The sequence below is a fragment of the Nanorana parkeri genome, unplaced genomic scaffold (assembly GCF_000935625.1).
Source record: "Nanorana parkeri isolate BGI_ZX_2015 unplaced genomic scaffold, ASM93562v1 scaffold1623, whole genome shotgun sequence".
NCBI classification, from domain to species: Eukaryota; Metazoa; Chordata; class Amphibia; order Anura; family Dicroglossidae; genus Nanorana; species Nanorana parkeri.
This window is the reverse complement of record NW_017307891.1, coordinates 47,052-67,067: the sequence shown is the minus strand read 5'-3', so window position 1 is coordinate 67,067 and position 20,016 is coordinate 47,052. Positions and strand designations below refer to the sequence as shown.

The following is a 20,016-nucleotide window of genomic DNA, read 5'->3' as shown; positions in this document are numbered from 1 at the left end:
CAAAAAATGATATACATATATAATCTTATGAGACGATTGTAGTTGAAATTAATTGTCTGGTGACAAGGCCTCTTTAAAGATTTGGTCCTCTCAGTTCAGCCCACTGTGTCATGAGTTTTACGTGCCTGCTAGAGTGTGATAGGCACATTAGATTGCATAGTTCCTTAGAGGTGGGGCTGATGTCAGTGCTGAATGAAGTACATCTGTGCAAGCAGTGAGAGTTTGCTGTGGCTGCATTATCAATGTGTATTGTATGCTCTATATCTTCTTTGTTTATTGATAACAGCAATAATGATATATTATATCAACAATCATTTTTTGCTTCCTTTTTCCTAGCATATTTTAAAAATAACAGCAGTTGATAAAGACGACACAGCCAATGGACCTCGATTCTCATTCAACTTTCCACCAGATCAGGCACATCCAAATTTTACCTTAAGGGACCACAGAGGTTTGTATTAGTAAAAGATAATTGAATAACTGTGTTAATGTTATGCAGCCAAGTATGTTTCCATCTCTACATAATGTTCATGCAAGGTACAACAAGGGAGTCATAATAATAAGAGAGCAATACCATTCTCTTTAAAGGGACCCTTTAATTTGCTCATGCAGGGCAAAGAACCAGTTTACTTTAATGCCTGTAGCAGCTCAGACTTTAGTTCAGTTCCTTCCACTGGCAGAAGGAAGGAGAAAAGCCGCTACTTTTGAGTATGAGGAGCATGTGACTCGGTTGCCTTCCTGCCATGCTGAGACATGGTGCCTTAAAAGAATCCTCAGCCCCTGCCAGGCCCTGAGTTATGATTCAGGACTTTTCATCTAACTTCCACAGATGAATGGAAAGTAACTATAAACTAACACAGAACATGGAATTAAAGTGATCCTGCTGCTTTGCCCTGCAAGTTTTACCTGCCAAATGATTTGTATATCTGTTCATCCATTTATGGGATTATACAGCTTTTCCATACCACACTGCTCTGTCTGGCCGGGCAGTAGACTTAGTTTTTGTCTTGTCCTGACCCATCCTGTGACTGGACAGTGAAAGGAGAAGAAACAGACTAATGAACTCATCTCTCTCTCTCCTCCTATCAGCATATTCCTTCTCAGCACATGAGAGTTGCAGCACAACTGATTTGTTCCTTGAGCTGCTTCTCCGACTTAGTCTGAGCTCTACTCATTAATAAGGTATTAAAGTGACACTAAACTCAGGAATTAAAAGAGAATAATGGGGTGAGTGAAAAACACTCATCCCCATAATTCAAGCCGACCTGTAACAATGAAGCTGTCACAGGCCGGCTCTATTGATTGGGAAGTGAGCGAACACATACCGCAGATTGCTGACTTCCAGATCATCTCCCCGCAGAGAGTGGTGACTGTCAGTCACCTCTCCCCGCAGGGATTCCCCCCCTCCTCTCTTTTATCCTCCAGCGCTGAGTGGAGGAAAGGACGGGGAGGGGGCAGGCACAGCTGACTCTGCCTCTAGATAGGCAGAGTAGCTGTCAATCAACCAACGGGGTGGATCTCAACAGTATTGTTGGGATCTGTCCTGGCTGCGGTGATCTCAGTATATAGCGGGCAATAGCCCGCTATATGCTGAGCTTTGGGTCATGGGAGGACGTTAGTATAAGTCCTCCCGTGACCCTGGAGAGAACTATGGGGAAAAAAGGTTACCCTATACTTCTCTATTAAACCTTAAAAATGCATTCAAGTAACCTATTAACAAAAATGTAACTTATTTGTACATCACTCAGCAGTAGATCCTCAAATCATCTCTGAATATGTCCTTCCTTCTGGAGGGTGGCTACTTTTGTTCGCCATGGTCCCTGTGTGTGTTGGAAAGTAGCCACTGCTCCTGTGATGGACTACAATATCATCACAATTAGTAAACAAGATGTGAGCTTGTAGTCCATCACGGAAGCGCGCTTGGAGTGGTGGCTACTTTACAACCATCATTTAGAAGATAATTGGGAGGCTCTAGCCAGCAACACGCCCAACTCCTGGCAACCAGTGATGTAAGTGAGCTGGGCAGGATGCCGGACAGGGGTAACCGTGCAACCCCCCGTCCCCCCATAATGTGCATTGGCAAAAGCCAACCCCCCCACCTGTGCAATGTACGCCACCAGAAATACTCCGGCTTCAGGCAGCAATAAGTGTGGGACGCCCCTGACTGGAGGTATGCCTTGAATGTAACTATTTTTGGAAATTCAGAGTGTTTCATTCCATTTTAACTTCTGGTGGAGTTTAACACAAAGCCAAGAATTGCTCTATAGGAAAATATATAAACATATAAATGTTTTAAACAGTTCTTTGTTAATTCTGCTGACAGGTTAAAAGTTCTAACATACCAGCTGTTATTGCCCCTAAAGTGAATATATTTGCTTTATTTCCCTTTAGTAATGTTCTTGGGTAATTACATGGGTTGTAACAAAGCAAAAAATATGAAATCTCAGTCCACATCTTATTTAGTGGCCTCACTTTCCCCTCAACCATAACATCAGAAAACCCTATTTTGCACTGAAAAAAATATGGAGTGTAATTGACGACAACGTGCTGTGTTAAAGGTCAAATCACTTTCACGCAGTTATTCTTCCTATCATGCAACACAAACAAACACCAAATTATTTTGTCTTCCAAATTGATTTTTTTTTTCGATGCCTCCGATGAATGTCTATTGTGCGGCCCATTCATAAGCTGAGCAATTATTCACAAGTACATCAATAGCCCTTTAAAACATGGCAGTTTTTCTATCGAAGAAAATCACATGCTATCAAAATGTATGAGATTAGAGGGAACAATGTAGCAGGTTGTTTCTGTTATACAAATCAAATGAATCACAATGCAAAAACTTCTAGTCTGAGCATTGTAGTTGTGTCAGCCCTTGTGAATAGGATTAGAATGTTATTAGTCTACTGAAAATCTATTGTTTTTTGTAGCATTTGTAATAGTTATATACAGAGTTCTATCTATATTGTTAACAGACGGCCTATGCTTGTAAATTGATGAAAAAGAGCTTTCAATATTTATTTTTATTTTTTATACAATTAAGCATAGCATAATTAAGCACAGCATATAGAGAAGGGGTATTCAACAACCTAAAGCAACCATTCACAGATAATCCATTAGTTGAACTATGCTAAAGAGCTGATTGGTTGCTTTGGGTTAATGTCCATTCAAGTTGTTAGCAATAGGTAATTAATAAGTGTTATTGTATTACCAGTAACCTGGCAATCTGTGGCAATAACTGGATGGGATATTTACATCACTATTCCTTGGAAAAACTACATTTTGTCTCTGGGTGTATCATAGGAAAGGTGTCCTCTTCTTGCATCGTTATTGTGAGAAACAGCGGTAGCCAACCAGTATAACAATACAATGAAATATCACTGCTCCATCCAACACCAAGCCCCCAACACCCAGGCGTGTGTGGGTGCAGGTTAAGAGCCATCCATGCTCAAATTCAGCAATTCAAAGAAGCAAACCACACACCATATTCCAACCGACAACCAACTTTTAATGCATAAAGTTGTGTACTTCCAGCATACTCAGACTCCTTGCCTAGGAGTCACCTGCTCCTAGGCGGGGAGTCTTGGCATGCTGGAAGTAGTCAGCCTTATGGATTAAAAGTTCTATGTCGGTTGGACCAGGGTGTGTGGCATTCTTTTTTGAGTAGCAGTATACTGTTCTCCAACTGTTTTCTGGCTACCAGAAAGCAAAAAGTGTGGTCATTATAGCCAGGCTGAATACATAAATCTGACCCGTGCATGTTAAGGAACACTCTGTATAGTGCCAGAACATGCTACTACTTTAAGTCTCTATAACACCCAAAGAACCCCTCACAAATTGCCTATAGAAATAATAAAAACAAATTCAGAGTCGATTTTTAAATAAGCATATGCCCCCCCCCCCATTCCATGAGATGGCCCTTGACCTAGTTGGTCAGGCATTAGCATGGTCTGGCATAAATATAGTATGCTGTGGCTCAAAGAGAGCATGATGGTTACATAAAGAAGGGTTGCGTTCCAGTCCACTGCGAACGCAAATAATGCTGCATGCTCTATTTTTTTGGCGTTCGCAGTGGACCAATGTTTTGCCACAATTCTGATTGCACTGCGGGTGGGGAGGTGTGGCTGCGGTGCGATTGACTGCAATGCACCCCCATGCCCTCTCCCACCACAGAACGCAAAGGGAGAGTTTTGTGAGCGATTTGTGTGCATTCCAGCAGCTGCCACTCTGGAACAAATTGCAATTTGTGTGAATGGGCTCTTGGGGGAGTATTTATAAAACATTTGCAGAGCCATTCTCTTTGTGAACATCCCACTTTTACATTCACATTACATTATGGCATCTAGATGGAGCCGGGCAGCATAGGAGTTTCCTATTCTCCTCACCTCTATCTAGTTCCCATAATGCAATGTGAATGTAAAAGTGGGATGTTCACAGAGCAAATGACTCTGCAAATATTTTATAAATACACCACTTAATGTCAATGGCCAGCTTTAGACTATAAATCAATTTTTATTTTAAATTATCCAAAGCACCAGGAACTGCTAATAAAAAAGTCCAAACCTTATATCCTTTAAACAAATGTCATACCTTTTCTTTTGGACAGATAACACAGCATCCCTGGTCATTGGAAGAGTATCTTTCAGCCGTCAGAAACAGAAAATGCATTTGCTTCCTATTATGATAAGTGATGGAGGCATGCCACCGTTGAGCAGTACCAATACCCTCACGATCCGCATCTGCAGCTGTAACAGTGACGAGACTGTCATTTCTTGTAATGATGAACCACTATCACTGAATGCAGGGCTCAGTACAGGAGCATTGATAGCTATTTTGGCCTGTATTGTCATTTTATTAGGTAAGTGTAATCTTTTTCACACAGTGAAACAACTTACGTTGCTGACAATGTCTTTTAATTGTAGGCCAGCTAGTATAAAACAATTGGCCTTGTGCGTGGGTCTATAATTATTTGTCTATGTTATTAGCTGGATTATGGACATCTGGAGTAATACAGGTCTGTCTCGATCCACCCATTTCTTTCTCTTTTTGGAGTATTGTTTAAAGTGGAAGTTTACCCTACAAACTACTCAATACACATTAAACAGCCATACAACACTTCCCCCTTAATAAATGCAGAGCATTATGTTTGACTTATGTCCATGCTTCAGTTGTCTAACATTAGAAAACTACCAGCCTCTACCAGCGACACCATGCAACTCACGGTGTCGCCCAGCTGCCCTCATGCTATCAACTCAATCAGACTTTGCTGTTATAGCAAAGCCTGACTAAGTTGCATGGTGTCACTGGTAATAGCTGGCAGGTTCCCAATGCTGATTGCTGGACAAGCGGAACGCTGACAAAAGTGAAACATAGTGCTATGCATTTATCAAGGTATATATTATATAGGATTTATATAGCGCCAACAGTTTGTGCAGCGCTTTACAATATAAGGAAGACATTAAAATCACAATACAATTCAAGACAAGATGGTAAGGAGGGCCCTGCCCCTGAGGGCTTACAATCTAAAAGGGAGGGGGAAGTGATACATGAGGAGGTAGCTGTGTGGGGATGAATTGTTTGAGAACGTGATGGTTGTATATGTGTTGGATGGCTGTTTAATGTTCATTGAGTAATTCTAGGGTGAACTGCCACTTTAAAGCCTAATTGACTACTCCTAAAAAAATACGGTCCCAGGTGCAGTAAAATGGCATGTGATCACACTGTTAACATTTGTTTAGCTGCTAAAGCAGGTACAGTAAAATATCTCATCTGCTGCCATCATGGAGAGAAGTACCACAGCTATGTGTAAGAAAATGCTGATGTAGGTCTAATGCACAATCATTTACTATAAAATGGGATATAGTAAGCTTGGAATGTTCCTTAGACTAACTTCCATTCTTAAAACAAGATCTAACTTTTCTACTTAAAGTAGCATTAAACGCTTACATTTTTTTTTTCAATAAGGATTCCTAACAAATTTACAATGCCTGGCAAAGTAAATTTTTGCCCAAGCACATACTCAGCTGACTCCAACTCTCTGAGCTCTGTTTCTCTGACTTTCTGTCCTGTGCAAGATCACATGGGCAGTACAGTTTCCTGCAGCTGTCCATCAACTAGCTTATAGAAAGGCAGAAGGAGGAACGAGGATCAGGGGAGTGGATTTGCTTGCCATGCTTGTGCATTTGTGGAGACACACACACCGCTTACCAGCATATATGCAAGGGTGGCTCCATGGGAACCCTAAAAGGGAAAGGAGCCTGCCTAAAGCAAGATTTCAGGGTCAGTGCTCAGGGGACCAGTTAATTCTGCAGGAAACTAAAGCTTCTAATCATTAAGGAGTTGCATCCTTTGTAAGTGATTCAATTTGTATTCAATTGTTTTACTTTAATATAATTTGATAACATTTTTACTTTAATATTAATTTAACCTAGTCATTTTTGCCTTGTTTTGTTTTTCTGTCTTCAATGCAGTTTAAATGTTATTAGACAATCCGAAAAATGTATTCTTGCAACCACTTGACCCCCTTTCTTTCTACTTTATGGTTCCTTTCCCATTATCTCAGCTTCCCAGTTTCATTCTTGCTCAGCACCTCTTCTAAAACATTGAGCTCTCTCTTACTATGCTTTTTTTCTTCCCCTTTTTCTACATCTCTCAAACTCTCGATCTTTGTCTCTCAGTTTATCTCTTGCTATCATGTTGTCACTTTCCCAGCTTCTGCTTTTCGATCTCTTTTTTCTTTTTTTCTGTCTTGCACTTAACAAATGCTGGATCCATCCTAGTTCATACTCAGTAAAACACAGACAATGTGGTCAAGCTAATCAAACACCATAGTTATAGTTCTCAGTGACTGAAACGGTTTACCTGAAATGAGCTGTAATGTCTCTAATGTATGTATAAAAAGAATGATGTACCTATGGTAAACAGTCTAGTAAAACATAAGCCTTCTCCGGGCTATCAGCATTTAAAGTGTTAACCCAATGGTTAATTTTCGAACATATGTATACATTGAACTGTCTTTAGTATAGTTGCTAGTTTTACAATATCCACAATTTCACTCAGTGATCTACAGTATATAGCACTTCTTGTTGTGGGGCAGCAATGCTCACTCACTACCTTCTAATACAGTAGTGGTATTAGCAGTGGATTATAGCAAAATGTAGCCCTAGGCAAGGTAACAGCTTTCTACCATTCATCGATTGATAAGGACTGCAGTAGGCAAAGAGAAGCTGCCTCATTTGCAATCTCTGTACTAGCATAGACTCTTCTCATCAGACATCAACTGCCTACAAATACAACCCTGAACAAATTTGTTGGTACCCTTTCACACACAAAAAGAAAGAAAAAAAAAAAGAACCAACAATCTATCTTTGTTTGTTCTATATTTTATAAAACCAGACTTTGCTTTTCATTTTTTGATTCAACAAAATATTTTAAATAACAAGACGTGAAAATGACATTTGTCACAAATGATGGGACTCGTAACCTTATGTTTTGTTGCACAACCTTTAGGGCCCATTCACACCATAGTGTTTTGCAAACCACACAGGATCCATGCATTTAGTGCACAGTATAGCACACCACACGGTACAGGAAGCTAGATGTTCTGGTGCATTGTGCTGCATTGCCATTTATCTGAATGGCAATCCAACATACTGTATCTCCTGGCAAAAATGTTTAAAAAAGGTGTAAGAGTGCCAATAAATGTGTCCACGTTTGTATATCCTACTGAGTGAAGTGACATGCAGGTGCCCAAGTTTGACCAGTTGTGCTATTCCCCTTGTTTACTGCAGGAGCATGAAGGTTGTAACTGGGTTCCCTTGACATTCACTTAGCCTTGCACTGCTGCCTAAGTTGCCTTGTGGATGATCTTGCATTGCATTGTCACCACTCCTTGCATACAGTAGGACTACAGGCAGCCACAATGGCACACAGTGTGCTTGGCTCTACACGAATTATCTTCCATATGTTCTTCACACTGTTGAAGGCTAGGAGGCAGGAACAAATGTGCCAACCCCACTCTCTGCCTATAGAAGTGTACAAATGTAAAAAGAGCTTTTGGCACCACTGGAAGAGACAATCAGCTTTTGGTTTTCCCAACCAACTGCCCTGGCCTGGACTGTGATTAAAAAGAAAGACTTGGGAGGTGGCCCCTTGACCGATGAAAAATTATTATTATTATTATTATTATTACTATACAGGATTTATATAACGCCACCAGTTTGTGCAGTTTGTGTTTGTGTTACAATATAAGGAAGACATTACAATCACAATACAATTCAAGACAAGATGGTAAGGGGGGGGGTCTGTCCGTGAGGGCTTACAATCTAAAAGGGAGGGGCAAGTGATACATGAGGAGGTTTTTTAAATGTAATTTTGTGAGGTTTTGTTTAACAATGTGCTATTAAGTTGTGAAGGTTGTAAACATGCTTTATGCACTACTCTTTTATGAACAACTGGGTTAATTTTTACTATTAACTGATTGGTGATTGGTTTTTTCATGCATTGCAACACACAAATATATATAAATATTATATATCTATATATTTTTTTGCAAATAATTTCTCTTTGACTTTTACAGTAACTGCCCGCTTATATGTTTCCCAAATAGTTAAAAAAATACTAATGTTTCCTCTATTATTCCCCCACAGTGATTGTGGTGTTATTTGTTGCCCTACGGAGAGAAAAGAAGGAACCGCTGATTGTGTTTGAGGAGGAAGACATCCGTGAGAACATAATAACTTACGATGATGAGGGTGGAGGAGAGGAAGACACAGAAGCTTTCGACATTGCCACTTTGCAAAATCCTGATGGGATTAATGGGTTTATTCCACGAAAAGACATCAAGCCCGAGTACCAGTTCTCACCACGAGATCTTGGAATAAGACCGGCTCCGAACAGCGTTGACGTTGATGATTTCATCAACACAAGAATACACGAAGCTGACAATGATCCAACTGCACCTCCCTATGATTCCATCCAAATCTACGGATACGAAGGGAGAGGATCCGTGGCGGGCTCTCTCAGCTCTTTAGAATCCGCCTCAACAGATTCGGACCTGGACTATGATTATCTACAAAACTGGGGACCTCGATTTAAGAAACTAGCAGACTTATATGGCTCCAAAGACACTTGCGAAGATGATTCTTAACGATAATGTACTAATCTTGGCCTTAAGAACTGTGTTACGTTCTCAAACAGAAAAAGCAGAAAAATTATTAACAGGTATTTTTTTTTAAAGGAGAGATGAAATAAAAGAGGCCTATTTTACCTTAAAAGGTTTACAAGGCAGAATTCCTTCCAGAAAAAGGACTTTAGTGGTGGTAGATACTGTGAAAATCCTACAGCCCATGTTGCAGTTGTCAGTTATCTGGGACTAAACCACTTATCAAACCGAGATGGGACCGTGTAAAGCAGGAAAACACTTGACCTAAAGGGGAGTTTTTACAGTATGTAACATAACCATTGAGATCTATGTCCGACAAAGCTTCCACGAAAAGGTAGAAAGGATAACAGTTTTGAGCTGTAACGTCGCCTTAAACTATGGACACTTTATATGTAGTGCATTTTTAAACTTGAAAAAAAAAATATACAAAAATGACAAAAAAAAAACACTATAATATTCAGCCAGCTTCAACTCATATTATGTATGTACAGTAAAATGTACAATTATAATGTCTCTTGAGCATCAGACTTGTTACTGCTGATTCTTGTAAATCTTTTTTGCTTATAATCCCGTCTTAAAACTAATACGTGCCAGAATCGCACCCTATTTCTATGTCATTTTTAATGTATCTATTTGTACAATTTTAAAATTCTTATTTTAGTATACATAAGAAAATATCAGTATTCTGACATGTTACGGCATCACACTTATATTTTATGAACATCGTACTGTTGCTTTAATATGTGCTTCAATATACGAAGCAAACTTTGAAATAAAATTGACTTTTTTTATTTCCTTTTGTGACTCGTAGGTGTTTTTGAAGAAGTTATTCATTTGTTTTCCCCTTTTCCTTCTTTTTTTGTCATTCCTTCCCTCCTCCTTTCCTGTCCACTCATTTCCCAATCTCTGCTCTTCCCTCCTCTCTTCTCCCCTTTCCTTATCCTCCAGACCTTTTCTCTTTGGCTTTCACCATATCTTTTCTCTCCTACACTCTCTCCTCTCATCTTCTCTCCCCCCTCCTTTCATCTCCACTCTCCGCTCCGGGGCTGTCCCTAAGGTATTTTCCACCTGAGGTGGTGTGCTGTTGTTCTGGGGGCTGGCATTGAATGGTCACTGGGAAGGGGGGATGGAAGTGTGCAGTTTTTGTGTTGAGTTGTCGTCCGGACTGCGCTGTCTGCGGCTCTGTCTGGTATCCCACCCAACTCACTGACATCATTGGTTGCCAGGAGCTTGGTGGGACGCAAGCCATCAGAGCATCGTGCTTAGCTCCTGGCAACCAGTGACATCAGTTAGCTGGGTGGGAAGCCATACATAGTGTCACAGATGGCTAAGAGCTCTTAGCAACCTGGGGCGCTGTGGCCACCCCCCTGCCATCCCCCACCACCACTTGGCTGCCCCCAGTGAGATGCCTCTTTATAGGTCCGGCTCTGCTCCCCTCCCTTCTCCTTTCTCCTCTCCGCACTTCTCTTCTCCCAACTCTTTTCTCTTTCTTTCCAACTCCTCTCTCTTTTGTTTTGTTCTTCTTTTATGTGTACCTTTTTATTTTGGATCTAGTTTTATAGCACAGTGTACATTCAGGCCTCTTATTTTTCTTGTCTCCATTGGCACATTTACCCCTTACCAATCTGTATCTCCAATCCACCTCATAAGACCACTATGAAGGTGTCACTTTTACAGCTTAATTCCCCAGACATATCCTTAGTCTACATTATGAACAAATGCCATGTCATTAATTGGTTTTGTAACAGCTAAGGAGGTCAGTAGGAATGATCAAACATAAGAAGTCAGCATGTGACTGAACATTTAGGGATACATAAAGTGTATATCAAGCCAACAAGTGTTTTACCTTCACTTCCTGTCCTGCTGACAATGGATTCACCAGACAGGAAGTGAGAGAAAATCTTCAATAGGGATATAGACAGAAATAAGACAGTCAGAAAAATAGCCCCGGATAGCCCTGAAAATCTGACAGGGAACCTAACCCTTCCCCAATCTATCTAAATATAAGAGAAAACGTTTTGGCTTGACATACATTTTCAACTGAAAACGTATATCCAGTTTTTTGAATGGAGTTGGTCTTTAACTACCTAAAACATATATTTTTTTTATTGCTGATTTACTTTTTTTTTTACAATTAGTTGCGATCTTTGAGTAGAAGCTACAGGGCTTGCGCAGTTTTCTGCAACTTACCTCTGTTCGTTGTATGAACAATCAATGAAAACTTGTGTGTAGTGGTGGTTGTGAGATGTATGTGTGTTGGAGGGGATCGGTTGCAGGAAATGATCACTGAATGCAGATATGTCTTGTATTACCTACGGTCTAATGCTCTGTTTAATTATATAATAGTTTGTATCAAAAGTAAATGTACTACTGTATTTAGTAAGGTTTACAATAACATCTCACTAACAATTTATTCAAAGCAATAAATAAGGCTAACTAATGCCAAAACATTTCTTTCTTACTTCTGGTTAAAATTGCTGAGGAATAAAACATCTTTGAGGCTTTTATAGCTGTCCCTGTTATGAAGTGTTCCATTCACTTCCTGTTGTATCACCAGGACAGGAAGTGATAAGTAGTAGTCTGTGTCCATGTTGAGTAGATATCTTTACTTCTAATTGAGTTATAGGGACATGAAGTGATGGAAAAATCTCCCCAACTGGAAAACAGATGAAAAAAAACTTAACAGAGGTTTATCAAGCCTGGTTTTATACTTGCTACCTCAACAGACTACCCTTTAATTAGCTAAAAGTATTCCCCTATTCTACTAGCAGTTCAGTGTTAGCTGTTCAAACCCAGAGCAGTATGAAAGGTCAAATCTGACTGGTTTCTGTGGGGAACAAAATTTGCTGCAGGCACCTTTATATATGCATTTCTAATATTATACCCTTGTGTTCAGAGTTATCCCTATAATGAAGCAGCCTAAGGTAGCATCTCATTGACGGGGGGGGGGCAGCACGGGTGGCTAACAGCACCTCCCCAACCCAGCTGACAACTCTCGCCTCTCGCCAGGCTGACAGCTCGGCTGGCCACCGCTTGTGTTTATCGACTCCAAGGTAGATAAGACTGAAGGTGCTGCAATCCCATGTTCCTACTATCCTTCAGAACTCACGAAGATATTAGGCGGTAGAGTATGTACCAGCAATTCTAGGTGTCTGTTTTCTGCTGCTATTGACCCATAACCATATATAAAAAAATATACTTGCTACTTTACAGTAACCTGTGGCCAGGCTATGGACGTTCAAAAGTTGGCATAGTTGCAACAAGTAGATGGGATTAAAAACAAGCCCTTACTGACCTTGTGTAGCTGCATGCACTGTAACACAATTCATCTTCTGAGGCTGCAGAAAAAGCACTGTAGTCCACCAAGTAATTCTCTCAGCAGTTTCCTCCTCCCTGCAATGTTTGTCAGCCTTCTACCCATTTAACCTCTAAGGAGTAATTCATCCTCTAAGTGGAATTCACAGTGGAAGCACTAAAGTCGTTCAAGTCATTCTCTCAACAACTCAGCAGTGATTTACCATCTCAACTCTCCCTGCTCCTCCAGCCTAGCAATGAATCGTCAATGCATATAACCCTGTTCCTGCTCCCAGCAGTGACTGAGCAGCTCAGCCCCCATCCCTTTCCCCTCCTAGCAGTGGCTGAAAAGCTCAGCTCACTCTTATCTTCGATACCCAGCAGTGACATAGCAGCTCAAATACCCCTGCACCATCCTCCTAGCAGTGACTCAGCAGCTCAGCTAACTCTGCTTCCCCCTCCCAGAGAACCTGGTCTGTATTTTCATTAGTCCTAGTTCACACTTGTGATCTTGTAGTCATCAACAATAGAATAGCTATGATTAGCACTTCAGAGAAATAGTTATGTGCCCAGGTTGCTCCCTCTCTGTATTGATGAAGTAGACATTGCTCTCTCTTTCTGGCAAATGGCATTCAGCATAGTTTTAGTCAGTGTAAGAGCGGTGCCTTGCTTATCTGGCCAGTGACAGAGCAATGTATGGAAATAGGTATTTTATTGTTACTGTGAATATTTTGGCAGTGAAAGGTTTGCAAGTGTGACCTTGGTTTTAGAGATTAGAAGGAAGTAAAACTACCAAACACTGCTGGGAGGTGGTGGAAGCTGCTAAGAGAATGACTTAAATGACTTTATTACTTCTTCTGTGAACTTAAAGGATGAATTGTTATTGAATTGAATTGTAATTAAAATTAATTTACTGTTTGTTAAAAATATGCAATTGCTTGAAAGTCCATAGCCTGGCCAAGGTTTACTTTAAGGTGAACATGTGCTTTGCCTATGCAAGCAACATGTTTTCTTAAATGCAAACGTCTGTATAAATTCATTTTACCCTTGCAACTTGTGTTGTTCTGTTCACCCTCTAGAACAAAGATAAATATCTGGCATTTCCAGTAATAGGGGAGCACATGACTCTTCTTTTCCCCTCACCATGTTGGGATGGGAACCAGAGCAGCCGACCTCCAGGTCCTAAGGCAAGTGTTAACATTGTCCAAGCTTAGATAGGGCTTCTTTTTGTCACCCCTGCAGATAAGTAGAGCAACAGTGGAGTAAAAAGAAGGACATAGTAAGCAGCAGTCATTCTGGAAATAGAAAAAGGGTCTCAGTCAAGTGGAACTTTTGCTTTGTTCTTTGTGGGCAAAGCACAGGCTAAAGTTAAAGCAATCCTGTGCTTTCCCATACAGGTCAAAATAACAGGTTTGCTTTATCTTCTTCCATCACCAGCACCATATAATTATCTTTCCTTCACTCTCACACCACTTTATTCAGTCCGGGCAGCCAAAAGGAAATACTGGCACCTTCCAGTTATGAAGGACTATGTGATAGTACTGGGCAATCCGTACTGTCAAAGTTGAGCCCATAGCTCTTTGTGAGCTACAATTCTGGTGAATATAGTGCTTTGCTTTCACTTTCAGAAGCTGAAGAGAGCAGCAGAAGAGCAATAGGTAGTTATGTAAATGCATCTGTGGAGGTCTGAATAAAAGTGAACCTGTATCTTTTTCTTGCATGGGAAAATGCAAGAAAAATCTTACCTTGCAGCACGCCATCTCCTACACATAATGCTAGGCTTATGGGCACTAAGGAATATGACTTGAGCTGTAGAGTGCTCCGGCCCCATCCCCCGCCCCACAAAATGTCTTGTATTTTTTTTCTGAAGAATGCAAGGCATTCTGTGATTGAAGGAAGAGAGGAGGGGGTAAGGATGTGATATAATCTCTCCTCCTCCAATCACAGAATGCCTTTAAACTCCGCAAAAAAAAAAGTGCAAAAAAGAACCTGAAAAGGGAAAAATAGTTAGATAATATACAAACCTTTCCCTGACTTTCAACATCAACCTTCTGCTGACAAGATCCTGGGAATGCGAGTAGCCCAAATCTTATAAGAAAACATTAGAGTACAGTGCAGCATTGTCTTCTCATTGATTTGGGCTACTTAGTATTCTCCAAGATCTTTCAGGAATAAGGATCACATCACCCTTGCACTGCAAGAGGAAGCTTGGGGAAAGGTAAGTATATTATCCAACATACCTCTGCCGCCCTTCCCAACCACCCTACTGTTTTTGTTTTTGCACTTTCATGCAGAATTTTAGGGAGTTGGGCACCTTGAATAAGCAGACCATGTCATTGAGGTACAAGGGCCCAATCATGAACTGATCCCAATTATGAATATGTCTGAAATCACAATGTAATTAATTACTGTATAATTTAGTGATTACATATGATCATTTTTGTTGTTCTTGTTTCCGTACTGTGGCAACCTTTAGTTTCCATCTTTTGCATAAGCATATGTGCCTTCTAGCCTTTCCGTGTTGCAGAGAGATTGATTTTCTATCTGTTTAAATAAAGTAAAAATTATTACAACTGCTAAAATAGCACCACATCCTTCCAACTTGTAAGTGTAAAATATTGTAGCTAAATAAAGCCGATTAAAAAATGGTGTGAAAATGTCAGTGTCAACAAGTGATCTCTTCCAGGGAGAAAGGTGTGTTGAAATGTCAGTTTGACCTTCATTTCACAAACTTTTATATGTGCAGCTTTTCTTTAGCTATTTTTCTATATTTATTTGATTTATTTTCGATGTGCCTGTTTTTAAAGTAGCATTGTTTTTGTCAGTTTTCTTTCCATAAACTACGCTGCATATGTGACATGACTACTAACTAGTGGTGGACAAAATGTAAAAGAGGCAGCACCACCTATCCTTTGTACATTTGATTTGGGCGGAATTTTGATTGTCCAGGATTCCTTTGCTCATTTCTGCAATTCATTACTGGTTTGCAACCATACTGATCAAGTGGGATATATCTTGGAATATTCACTTTGTCATATTCATGACAACATTAAAAAGCACTGAAATCTACAACTGCACTCCAGATGATACTTTTAGATACTATCAAGGTAGAACCAAAAAGAAGTCAATTTTTTTTTCTATTGCTCCACTCACACAGTATAAATATACTTTATTTATTTATTTTTTGCTATTAAAGGTATAGTCAAGTGTATTAGATACACATTTAAAAGAGATATGCCTTATGCAAATATTCTTATCATTTATCTTTTCATAAACAATTCACAGAGCCATTCCCTCTTTGAACACCTCTATGTAGCACTCACCCGTAAAAGAGCTGATGGATACATTGGTCCCTTAGCCTGTCTAGGGTTTATGGTTGCATTGCTGCCCCAAAAGAAATTACTAGCATTCCAGTGGCAACCGATAAAACTGATTTCCACACAGATGATATGATGCTGATGAACTTGTATTGAAGAACTGGGAGAGAGGGTTATGGGTCACGGGGGCCGTACGCTACGGCATCGGAGAGGCCCGGGGGGCAATTGCCACCCTGCCCCCCGGCCCAGTCCGCCCCTGGTTAGGGCACAGGACACCTAGGATATAGAAGACTCCAAAAATGATAGAACGAAGTACTTGCAGCCTTCACAAATAGAGGACTTTTAAGCTGATTTCAGCAATCTGTGTCTTGGGTTCCTGGCTGTTTAGTACTTGATGTAATAGCTACTCGTCCATTTGAGAATAGGTCACCATGCTTCAAAACTTGATCAACTTCTTAGGCTCCCGTACCTGCTGAAGTTTCTCTCTCTCATCTTCATCCTTAAGCTTCGCTCACTAGGCCTCAAACCCAGGCTTCAGTCTGAACACATGACTTCTCTTCCTTGGCAGCAGGCCTAGAAGGGTCAAACAACCCATGGCAATTCTCCCCCGGGCAGGAGGCCCAGGGCGACACTCACAAGGTCAGCCCTGAATATTTATGTCCTCTCCCAACATGCACCATTGGCCATCAACCTCCTAGTGATTGGCAAATGAGACACACCTATTCATAAAACATCAATATTGGCTATTCTGCTCTATTGCAAGGTCACACCCAGCAGCAGGCAGATACAAACAATAACAGAGAGCTTAGGAGAGACCTAATAAGCACAGACTATCAAATAAGAATTAGACTGACTGCAATCTGAAAGCAGCTAAATTTAAATAGTCACTCCTGCTTAAGGCAGGGTGGCTACATAAGAATGTTTGGTCTATGTAAATAGGGGCAAAAACAAACATTCTTAGTATATTTACTTATTTCCTGTGTTCTTCGGCCCCATCCAGTGGCCATAATGCAGTATTTCATTATGTTACATTGCATTCAACCTGAAAAGAAAATATATTAATTATATTCGGTTTTGCCTCTATTTGCACAGAACGAGGGTGCTCAGGGAATGGTGCTGCAAATTGTTTATAAATAAGCCACAATGTGTTATTAGCTTTTTTTATATTTCTATTTATGTATTTACATGGGGAAACCATATTGCTCATCCCATGCTTGGGTTCTGCTTTCTATTGTGCACTGGTACATAATGGTTGTACTTTACTGTGCCTTCTTGCAGTGCAAGTCCATGAGAAGGCTTGACAAGGGCACGACATAGGTTCCTTTCTGCACCAAAAACCCTGCTACGCCACCTCCCCACACTAACTCAGAACCCCAAATAACAGACCACACCATTTCCTTTTGGTATAACTGGCTGTAGCAGCCCTTTATTACAAAACATCATAACGTAAAACCAATATATATATATATATACCTAAACATTGGATTAATGTAATCAACAAATTAACTAATTTATGTGTGTGTCCATGCACACACGGCCACCTCTAACAAATATATATATATATAAATGCATGGACACACACATATGTCTGGAGGTCCGAGAAGGCCCCGTTACCCTAGTGTCACCATCTCTGCATAACCAAAAAGGCCCCTAGCCGCAAAACACAGATTCAGGGACAACCACCGGATTGTTGCAGAGACCTTTTCCACCTCATACTGTACTGGTCAGCATGCCTGCTGACACCGCCACACCGAGGACTGCGCACCAGAGACGAGTCCTCACCAACCCAATCAGCACCACCATACTCCGCAGATGAACCATGTCACCCCGGCGAGTCACCAAACAACCCCTACAAAATTTCCTCGCCGTGTGCTAATTTCCAACTGACCAGGAAACTATCTCCGCGGTCTCATTCCACTGTGAAGCCCCTCCTAGACCACCTATCACTCGGCCAATCAGGTAAGTGCCCCCTTCCATTTTGAAGCAAAACCTTGCCTTCAGCCAATCAGGTAAGTGCCCCCTCCATTTTGACACCGACTCAGGGACAACCACCGGATTGTTGCAGAGACCTTTTCCACCTCATACTGTACTGGTCAGCATGCCTGCTGACACCGCCACAGCGCCCAAGTGTGACACCTTACACTTGGGTGCACCGCCACGCCCGAAGAGCTCGCTGAATACCATCCTGAAGGCCCAGGCACCACATATCGGTGCCCACCGCATTCAAATGAACACCATCCCCGCGCAAATATTGCGCGGTATCCTGCTCCAACTCCCGATGACGGATGACAAGTCCCCCATTACGGACAAAAAAGCGGCCAACCTTTATCCTAGCTTTGTTCAGCCGTTCCACCGACCTAGCAAAACGCCAGGAAGTGCGGGCCACAATCTCCGACCACACTAGTACGGTACCTGGGAACGCTGAACTAAGCCGCAGAAAATCAAATTTTATATCGCGGATGAGCTCTCTCATGGAACGAAGGCCCAGATCGTTCCCGCTGACGTGTAGGAGCAAAACGTCCGGATCCCTATCCAACCGCACAAACCGGTGTACGGTTTGTGCGGTACCACCACCTGTCAGGAACAATAACAACGTAATGCAGCAAATGAACAGAGGGAAAATCCACCAGCAAACACATTAAGCTAAACTAAGTGAGGGCGGAAGATACCGGTTAGACTCCCACCTCCCTATACGTCGGAGGGCCGTCTCACCCAAACCCCACCTCGCCGCTTCCGTAGCAGCCCCGATGCGTCCTGGAGGGTCCCTGGAGGGGCTCCTAACGCGGCGCTGAGCCATCAAAGTTGAATCGGCCTCAGGTGAGAAGGGCGCAGGAGGCCTAGACCTCCTCGCAAGTGAGGCCCGACCTGTAGGGAGAGGTTGAGCTCCCTGCAGGAGAGCAGAAACCTGGTGCTGAAGCCAATCTGCACCATGTATAGCCGCAGCAGCTTGTAATTGGGCCATTAAACCATCTAAATTTGCCATTTTCCTTTTAGAAATCAGGACAGCCTGGGACAGTGAGAAGTTCCAAAGTTCCTGTGCTAATTCCCAACTGACCAGGAAACTATCTCCGCCTTCTCATCCCACTGTGAAGCCCCTCCTAAACCACCTATCACTCGGCCAATCAGGTAAGTGCCCCCCTTCCATTTTGAAGCAAAACCTTGCCTTCAGCCAATCAGGTAAGTGCCCCCTCCATTTTGCAGAACAAACCTTGACCTTGACCCCTCCTTCCTGTCCCCATGTTTGCCCTGTCATGTAGTCCCTCCGCCTATTCCTCTTCTGTCATTAGCTCCGTGACTGTCTGACTCATTGAAAATAGTGTGTTCCTTCTCTGGCTACTATCTTATCTTAACAGTTGTTAAAGCTGAAGTTTGATCCGGTTTTTGCCTTCCCTGGTTCCTCCTTTTCTTCCTCATCAACATGCTAATGCAAATTTAAAAAAAAATGTACACACCTTTTCTATGCAATGCATGCAAATCAAGGCTTCCTGAAAACGTCACAGCACCCGTTTCCTCTCAAGAGCCCTTAGACCTGATGTAAGCAGCAGGCTAGCTCTTAGGAAAAGTTATGCAAATATCAAAATGCCATGAAGGATAGATGTCAGTATGAAGGAGGGGTTCCTAGGCAGTTCCTAGGCAGGCTACATTTGCATACAAAGAGCCCTAGGTAACACCCGCATAGGATTATGAGCCTCCGTGATTGTAAAGAACTTAAATCCAATGAATGAAAGAGGTGGACGAGGGGCAGTAAGTCTTGGATGCTTGATGCTCGTTGTGGTCCAGGCAGAAAATTAGGTTACCTCTATCTGACTTGTTACATTTTCTAATGCAATCTATAAAAAAAGCTCACAGTGTGCAGTAAAAACAGAGTAAGCAATTTCAGGAGAGGAACCTGTACAACTGGACAAGACTGAAGGTAAGGCTGGAGTTCAGCTTTAAGCAGTAGGGCAGAGTCCTTGTTGTAACTGATTACCCTGCCTTCAGTGGCTAATCTATAAATTAATTTTTCACAATAAGAAACAAATTAAAGAAGACGAGTGTATCAATGTGAAAAAATAAAAAATAAAAAAAAATATTAGAAGAATAAAATAAAACTTACTCACCTTAACCCTGGAACTCATACACATCCTGTAGGTGAAGCTGAAGTCATTCTGCTTTTTCCTGGCATCCTGAGAAAGACAAGGTGCCCAAATCCCATGCAAACGGGCTTTAGTACTGTGCAGACATGACTTCTCTTGAGACTTG

General features: G+C 41.5%; 1 protein-coding gene across 1 annotated transcript in view; it reads left to right on the top strand.

The window, feature by feature from the left end:
- Positions 1-9,955, top strand: part of CDH11 (cadherin 11) — a 142,461-nt gene extending 132,506 nt beyond the window's left edge. Inside the window, exons 10-12 of the mRNA XM_018570897.1 lie at positions 337-451; positions 4,607-4,858; positions 8,649-9,955. Of these exons, the coding sequence (XP_018426399.1) occupies positions 337-451; positions 4,607-4,858; positions 8,649-9,148 (867 nt within the window). The 3' untranslated portion in view covers positions 9,149-9,955. The remainder of the gene's footprint in view (positions 1-336; positions 452-4,606; positions 4,859-8,648) is intronic.
- Positions 9,956-20,016: the final 10,061 nt, after the last annotated feature.